At 39.2% G+C, this 8350-nt stretch overlaps 1 protein-coding gene across 1 annotated transcript; it reads left to right on the forward strand.

Annotated features, from left to right (window-relative positions):
• Positions 1-576: 576 nt before the first annotated feature.
• On the forward strand, positions 577-7965 carry LOC147318406 (acidic amino acid decarboxylase GADL1-like). Its single transcript, XM_086310330.1, has 15 exons — positions 577-679; positions 2117-2295; positions 3438-3564; positions 4286-4376; positions 4495-4604; positions 4720-4835; positions 5419-5498; positions 5612-5666; positions 5760-5876; positions 5971-6035; positions 6380-6461; positions 6710-6909; positions 7154-7205; positions 7308-7397; positions 7598-7965. Exons 1-15 carry the CDS (start codon positions 661-663, stop codon positions 7769-7771), a joined length of 1557 nt encoding a protein of 518 aa, XP_086166456.1. The 5' UTR covers positions 577-660; the 3' UTR covers positions 7772-7965.
• Positions 7966-8350: the final 385 nt, after the last annotated feature.

Below are 8350 nucleotides of genomic sequence, written 5' to 3' on the forward strand. Positions count from 1 at the left end.
CTTGGAGTCCTTTTCCAACACACACAAAAAATACTCCTTCTCATGTCCTGTCTAGGACTTTTTGTGCACATCATTTTGCTTTTTTTGCTGTTGCTAATTGCTGAAGCTCATGCATTTAATTATGTTTTTTTTTTTTTTTTTTAGCTATCAATAAAATACACCACATAACCGAAATTGAGAGATTCTGTAACTTTCCACAGTAAGGGCAGTTTCAGTAATTTTCCACAACAGGGGTAAAAGGACAATGTTCAGTCCAGCAGTTTGGTGGTGCTCAGCTGCATGCAGCTACCTAAACGTTTGTTACACAACCTTGAGATCAATTGCACTTCTCTTTGATGCACTTTTGCACGTCTATTTCTGTGTTTCACGGCCATAACTGTACAGCTGCATTGTGCAGGGTTTCTTTTTTAACCTCCAATCAAAGAACAGTAAGGTACAGTAAAAACATAAGTCAGCATAACTATCAGTGGTATTAGCTGGTAAGTTTGTGTAGTGGTGCAGATGTTACTGATTACTGTGCATCCAAACCCAGATCTGGGAAATTCCATGACATCAGAAGAGTCCGTCCTTCTGTGTATAAATAGGACGGCTTAGTGGTAATGTGCAATAAAGAAGAGGCACAAAATAAGGCAGCATCACAGCTGGGAAATTTCATCAAATATGGAGAGACACATTAATGGTAAGACTTTTTCAGTGGAACTTTTAGTTTAGTTTGCAAAAGATCACTTATAACACTTATGTTATATGCACTTCACTTAGCACAAACTAGCACATGCTGCATCTTTTTAGGCGCTATAAATTATATTCTTTCATAAATGTAATGCTCTGATATGTTTAAAGTCATTTTGTATTTTTATTCTTTATATTTTATTCATGCACAGTAGAAATCAATCAGTATTCCTGCAAGAATAACAACTAAAAATGATGTTTTGAGCTTGATAACCTCATCAAATTTTGGAACAACACTCAGAGGGAAGGAAAAACATTTTAAAAAGTAAAAAAGGATTTTGAATTCTTTAACTCAGTTCCTCAGAAAGCCTTCCACACATCTAAACTTGTCGCTTTAAAGACCTTTAAATATTCTATTTGTTATCTCTCTGCACTGCTCTGTATCTGCTGGAAATAGCCCGGCCTTGAGATAACGCTAAAAGGAAAAAAACTGAATTTGAAATTGTTCTTTTCAAATTGAAAAGTAACATTTGTCTTTAATTGAATTACTGGAATGGAGTTCAAAAGATAAGCAGCAGTTTGTTTTGAGGGTGACTGAGTTCATTAAGTCCTACAATTTGGACTGTTGCCATAACTGACAAGGCCAGAGGTCAGTCAGCTCAGAGGTCAGGTGACAACTTGGACAATCATGCCAAAAGAGTGCAAGAAAGATATGATAAGACATGAGAGGGCATAGCACAGTGAGATTTTAAAGTTACACTTACACAGGGAAAAGGTAACGTAAAGTACAGTTAAGTGGCAGGTGACGCTTGAGCACAGGGTTAGTTCAAGCAATCCGCAGAGTCAGGAAGGGCTGCAATCAGCCTATCAGCTCATCTCAGTGCCAGCCCACATTATCTGATGACTCGGCTGATATGTTATGTGCATCCTATTGGCAAATTAGATATGGTGTGTGCTATTTATGCTGCTCCAACCTGCATGGAGTCGCTGCTGCCTCGACATGCTGCTTTGCAAACCCACCTCCCTCCACTGTTCCTTCTTTTCATGTTTTCTGTGCTCTCTCTGCCTTTTTGGTTCCCCACATGTGCATTTAGAAGGGCAGAGCAGATGGATCCTGCCAAATATGTGCATTTATGCAGCTGCTTTATTTTTTTATGATAATTATGCAACATTAAACTGGAAGTAACATTTGTGTAAAATCACAAATGTATAAAGCTGCCATCACATGAAAGCTGTTTCTTTCATTCATGATCTTAATGCCTCGAAATGAATTTGAAGTGAATCAAGAAATCGTTGGAATCAGAGGGAAAATTAAGAAACTAGAAGCAGGACTGGGTAATGAAGTGACATGTGTTGTTCCTTTCTTTTATTTTATGCAACAAGGGGACAAAAAAATGTTGTACTTATGAGACAGAGTAAGGCCCATTTTTTTCTTTTTTCTTTTAAGGTGTGAAGTCCTGCGAAAGCCAGGCCCCTGTGACACAACCTGAAAAATGTTCTCCAGCTGGCAGCTTTGATGTGAGCAGCTCCACTGCAGATGAACAAATAGCAGAGTCCTTTATCAGACAAGCAATGGAAATCATTGTGGACGAGGCAGTGAAGAAGGCCACTAACGTCCAAGAGAAGGTAACGCATTGTTGTATTTATTTATTATTTGAAATCCAGGGTATTTAAAATGGATTTAAAACATGGAATTCCAACTACTTTCTTTGAAAGTACAGTGCAATTATATTTACCTATAAATATTTAAAAGTTGGCACTCTAGAATAAGGGGATAACAAGTTTGTTTTTTACAAGAAACAGTTATAGTGTAAGTAATTTTACACGGATGGCAGCACGGTGGTGTGGTGATTAGCACTGTTGTCTCACAGCAAACATTTGAATTTCAAAAGGAGTTTACAGGAAAGTGCAGCGCACTTACAATGCATGATGTTATTCCAAAAAATTACCAAGAAATTAGCTTGGCAGTACTTAAAACGATTATAATAATTTGTTACACTTGCTGTAACACACCTGAAGTTATGCAAGACTTAAAATTACACATGCACCACCTAAAATTAATTATGACTATTTAAAGACTACATACACTTACTTACAGTTTAAATATTCTTTGTTTCGTGTAGCAACCTGACATATTTATTATAGTGTACCTACATTTAAGTATTTGCGAATTTGCATGAAAATATAATTACATTTTAATTATTCATTCAAATTCCATTTAATTGCAGGGGATTATAAAATCCTTGATTATTTTATCTTACACCGTGCTTTGGCACAGCCCTTAAGTTTGAGCTGTATTAGCTTGTTTTTGTTTACTTGTTAAACCATATATATTATAGACCAACTTACCTGTGATTGGCTGGCCCTCCCTAACAAAGGTTGGTGTTCTCACATTTTAAAGACATCGACCCGTCATACAGAACAAAGACAAAGCTGTGAGCTGACACTGTAGTTATATTTAATATAAACATCCATCACTGTAACAGTATGTAAATGACCAACAATAAGGAAAAGCACTGGTTAGTGGTTGCATTTAAAATCAGCAGCATTTAAAAAACATTAACAACAGAACTGAATCTTAAAGTTATAATTATATTGTTTGTTTCTGTCTAAAGTAATCAAATTATATGTATATATATTTATATTTAATTTATATTTAACATGCTTTTTTTTAGTTTTGTCTCTTTAGATGGTGGATAGTGTCAAATATGCTTCAAGTATGGTTATTGGTTGACCTTGACAGTGACACCTCTGTGCCTGTTTTCCAGGTTTGTGAGTGGCACTCCCCCGAGCAGCTGAAGAAGCTGCTGGACCTCGAGCTGAGAGACAGAGGAGAGCCGGAGTCTGAGATCTTGCAGAGATGCAGAGATGCCATCAGATATAGTGTCAAGACCAGTGAGTGTTCATAACTTTCAGCGACTGCCTACAGTATATAACGGTGTGTATTTATGTTATGTGCATTTTTAAGCACCTGCTTTGGAGGAAAAACAACTAACATGATGTGCCCAAACCAAAAAGAAACAAACCAGAACTCTTATTGTAAACTTAAACTGAACATAAATTTGAACTAAACATTTTCTTGCCTTTACAATTTGTCATACTGATTTCTAATGATGACAGCTTCACTTTTGGTGCTTCTTCTGTTTCCCACAAGCCATATGCCATGCAATATATACCTGATTGTGTAATAATTATCATCAGTGCTCAATGAAGCAATCTGTTCAATGCCCCAGCTTACAGGACATGAAAAAGCACAATCAGTCAGTAACTGAAGACAAAATGAATATCTCTGGGCTCTACAGACAGATTTGATGTAAGCTGTCTATATGCAATGCTCTTGGATTTAAAATTTAAGAGGAGAAAGTGTTAAGATCTGACAAATTTGACGACTTCCCAAATTTCAAGATCAGAGGAGCCTCTAAGTAGGTCTCCTGACAGCCAGATACATAATTGTTCATCGATGTGCTTGCATACTGAGTGACTGTGACACAAATTTGCATTGCACCAATATGAAGTGTATGATTCAGCACAAATGTTATCAAATTAAAAGGAAAGCCACACTAATAGTTAGTATATGATCCTAGCTGTGTACTGTATTTCTGTCCCATCTCTGTAGGTCATCCCCGTTTCTTCAATCAGCTGTACGCAGGGATGGAGCCCTACTCTATGGTGGCAAGCTTCATTGCTGAAGCAGTCAAAACCAATCTGTGAGTCATACAACTTACTGTAAACCTGTAAGTCACACATGGAGATATTTATGCTGTCCACTGCTCTGTCAGGAACTACACTACACATTAAATCATACGCATATGTGGTTTCCATCAGGTACACATATGAGGTGGCTCCAGTGTTTACCTTAATGGAGGATGCTGTGCTCAGAAAGATGATCAAGGTGATTGGCTGGGAAGAAGGAGGTGATGGAATCTTTAACCCAGGTACACTCAACTTTATACTTGTGTGTCCAACTGGACATCAATAAATGGGATGTTTGAAATCAAGAAAGATCTTTATCTTAACAAGTAAAGTCATCTTGGGACAATTACCTTTCAGGTGGCTCATTGTCCAACATATATGCTGTGAACTTGGCCAGGTACCGCTACTGCCCAGATTTCAAAGAGGTTGGCATGTTTTCTGCTCCGCGACTGGTCATATTAACGTCCCAGGAGGTAAGTGTGGATAAGAATTAGGGTAAGCCTAGAGTGTTATTAGCTGGTTTTCCAGAAAAGATGTCACTGCCTGCATAAGATTCACTACAAACAAGCAATATAATAATACTCAGTATAACTTACCTCCAACACATAGATCACATAGATGACCACCCCTCCCTTAACCTGAACCTGGTTCTTTCTGAGGTTTCTTCCTGTTAAAAGGGAGTTTTTCTTTGCCTTGCTCATAGGGGGTCATATGATTGTTGGGGTTTTCTCTGAAATATTGTAGGGACTTTACCTTAGAATGTACATGTAAAGCACCTTGAAGCAACTATTGTGATTCGGTCCTTTAGAAATACAAACGAACTGAGCTGAATGCACAAGTTTAATGCTGGAAAGCAGTGATACTGTAGCCTGTTTCATACAAATATTAACTGAAGTAAACGGTTTCCTTGCTTCATTCAAGATTAAAGAGTAATTCATTAGGAAACATTAAAATAAAACCCATGAGTTATCTGGAAGTATTTGGTGTGGTTGTGGAAGCCGGCAACCAGCACAGGCATGCATATTTACTGACAAACTCTTGCTTAATCTCTTTCAGTGTCATTACTCCATTTCCAAAGGAGCAGCTTTAATGGGGATCGGCACGAAGAATGTTTATACTGTCCCAACTGATGAGAGGTGCACTGTCTGTTTCACGCACTTTCCTTTTTTCTTTAAAATTCCTGATAATCTATGAATGCAGAGAGACAGAGTAGAGTGACTGAATTGAGGTTGTCTCGTGTCTTTTTCAGAGGAAGGATGATTCCCTCAGCCCTTGAGGAGAAAATAAAGTTGGCAAAAAGTGAGGTTAGTCAACCATCTTATTTTCCTGAGCTACCATACAAAGAGTCTTGAAATGGGAAATGAGCCAAAGGATAATATCTCATTCTGTGTGCACAGGGTGCAGTTCCCTTCATGGTAAACGCCACCGCAGGAACCACGGTGCTCGGAGCCTTCGATCCCATCGACGAAATTGCTGACATCTGTGAGAAGCACAACTTGTGGCTACATGTGGATGTGAGCTCATTATTTAATCAAGTCGTTCATTTAATCCCTCCTGTCGCTCAGCGTTGCTCATCAGTACTTTCCTCTTCTGTCTGTCTGTGCTCAGGCATGTTGGGGAGGAGCAGCTATCATGTCTAAGAAGCATAAACACTTGTTAAAGGGCATCCACAGGTAAACACTACGTACAAATCCCCCTAAGCATACAATGTAGTAGCTGATTTTTTTCAGCGTGACACACAACTGCAACTCTCTGTATAATACATAGAAATATATTTTAATTTCTACAAGTAAGCGTTGTCATTTAATCGTGCAGATTTTTATTGTAGTCCCTATAATTTTATCTTGTGATTTTCATTCTTTATCAAAAGATCAAGACATACTATCTATACATCTGCAAACCAACTTTTCTGTTACTGGTAAATTTGGGCTTCAAAGAAGAACGTAAACTTGTAGAACTGCATCCTACTGAGGTGGAATGTAACCTCGCTCTGTCATCTTTCATTTGTTTGATAAAGAGTTGACTCTGTTGCTTGGAACCCTCACAAGATGCTGATGGCCTCTCTGCAGTGCTCTGCTTTCCTGGTCAGAGACAAAACGGTGAGTCTGATAAGTCTGATAAGTCATATTTGCTGAATGAAAAAACGAATACCACCAGTAAAACCAGCAAGAGTGACAGCAATGTCACAATGATCCACAATGATGTGCCACATCAACAGAATGTGAGTCAGGTGTTCAGCTGGGACAGATGCCCTTTACATCCTCTATCCTGTGTTTTCATTTCAGTATAATCATAAGAGATTAAATTTCTTTTTTCTTGTTAAGTCTTCCTCACTCTGCTCCCTCAGAGTCTCCTGCAGCGCTGCCACTCTGCTCGGGCCTCCTATCTCTTCCAGCAGGACAAGTTCTACGATGTCAGCTACGACACGGGGGACAAGTCGGTGCAGTGCAGCAGGAAGCCAGACGCCTTCAAGTTCTGGCTCATGTGGAAGGCTTTGGGAAGCAGAGAGCTGGAGCAGAGGGTGGACAGAGCCCTCGCCATGGCAAGGTCAGTGTGGGCAAATAGAAATTATCAGTTGTCCTTCACAGTAAAGTTATATTTAACTTTTACGTTTACTGTCTCACAGCCATGACTGCTGATAACAAGTACAGTTTTCCCAGTTTCCTTAATGTAGAAGGCAGTGCAACCACGTTTCATTGTAATATTAAAATTTCAGATCAGTCAAGAAGACATTTTGATTTCTGTCTCTTTTTTAAACTGAACACTGAAACCTGACGTGATGCAATTGTAGGTATCTTGCAGAGGAGATCAAGAAAAGAGAAGGATTCCGTCTTGTGCTGGAAGTACGTACTTGCATATTCATACATGACTTGAAACTAAACCCCTAAAGCTAACCTTCATTTCCATCTTTAAGGCAGTATTATTTAAACTGTTTTTCTCTGCAGCCTGAATTTGCAAACGTTTGCTTCTGGTACCTTCCGCCAAGCCTGAGGAACCTTCCCGAGAGTCCTGAGCTCTGGAAGAAGCTCCACACTGTAAGGAGTTCATCACTGCAGAGGGTTATTTTAATGTATTCTAATGCTGACATGAAGAGATTATTCACTTTTACTTTGGCAAATGCATGAATTCTATTGTGATAAACAAGAAAAGTGTGACCCTCTCACACACTGCTGCCGGCTTTTGGTACATTAATATGGAGTAAAAAGTCACTGCAGTTTCTACCCTGCTCCTCTAGGTGGCCCCAGTGGTGAAACAGCGAATGATGAAGACAGGCAGCATGATGACAGGCTACCAGCCTCTTGGAGAAAAAGCCAACTTCTTCAGGATGGTTGTGATCAGTCCTCAGGTCAGCAGGCAGGACCTGGACTTTGTCCTGGATGAGATCCATAATCTGGGAAAGGACTTGTGATTAATGATCGGCGTATGCAAAGAGCCTTCCTATGACACAGATGGATCTGTCAGGAATTTTCACAGCACTATCAGACAAGTGATGCAACTTAATAACAAAGATGTCTGATTATCTGTAAATATTTCATCTGTAAATACCAACCAGACAACTAAAATAAATGTCAGAATTCCACACGCTGTATAACAGTTGTGTTTTGTTTTGTTTTATCTAAATATATATTTGTCTTTCAGTAATGCCCATGTGTTTTCGCTCCCTGAATAATTATGTTATGCATTGTTATGCACTCAGTGCATCATGGGAATCCCCCAGCAGCTCACACCTATTGCAGCATAACTAAGGGAGGATTCAGGGTCACCTGGTCCAGCCCTAACTATATGCTTTAGCGAAAAGGAAAGTGTTAAGCCTAATCTTTAAAGTAGAGATAGTGTCTGTCTCCTGAATTCAAACTGGAAGCTGGTTCCACAGAAGAGGGGCCTGAAAACTGAAGGCTCTGCCTCCCATTCTACTTTTAAATACTCTAGGAACAACAAGTAGGCCTGCAGAGCGAGAGCGAAGTGCTCTAATGGGGTGATATGGTAC

This window comes from Aulonocara sp. 'chitande type north' Nkhata Bay, linkage group LG11 (assembly GCF_057382095.1).
Source record: "Aulonocara sp. 'chitande type north' Nkhata Bay isolate Kocher_YH1m ecotype deep benthic linkage group LG11, A_spYH_male_GT1.1, whole genome shotgun sequence".
In the NCBI taxonomy this organism is placed as follows: domain Eukaryota; kingdom Metazoa; phylum Chordata; class Actinopteri; order Cichliformes; family Cichlidae; genus Aulonocara; species Aulonocara sp. 'chitande type north' Nkhata Bay.

Coding starts and splice junctions, on each gene's coding strand:
- LOC147318406 (XM_086310330.1), top strand. Junction 4,377..4,494: donor GAAGCAGTCAAAACCAATCT/GTGAGTCATACA, acceptor GGTTTCCATCAG/GTACACATATGAGGTGGCTC. Junction 7,206..7,307: donor GATTCCGTCTTGTGCTGGAA/GTACGTACTTGC, acceptor TTTTCTCTGCAG/CCTGAATTTGCAAACGTTTG.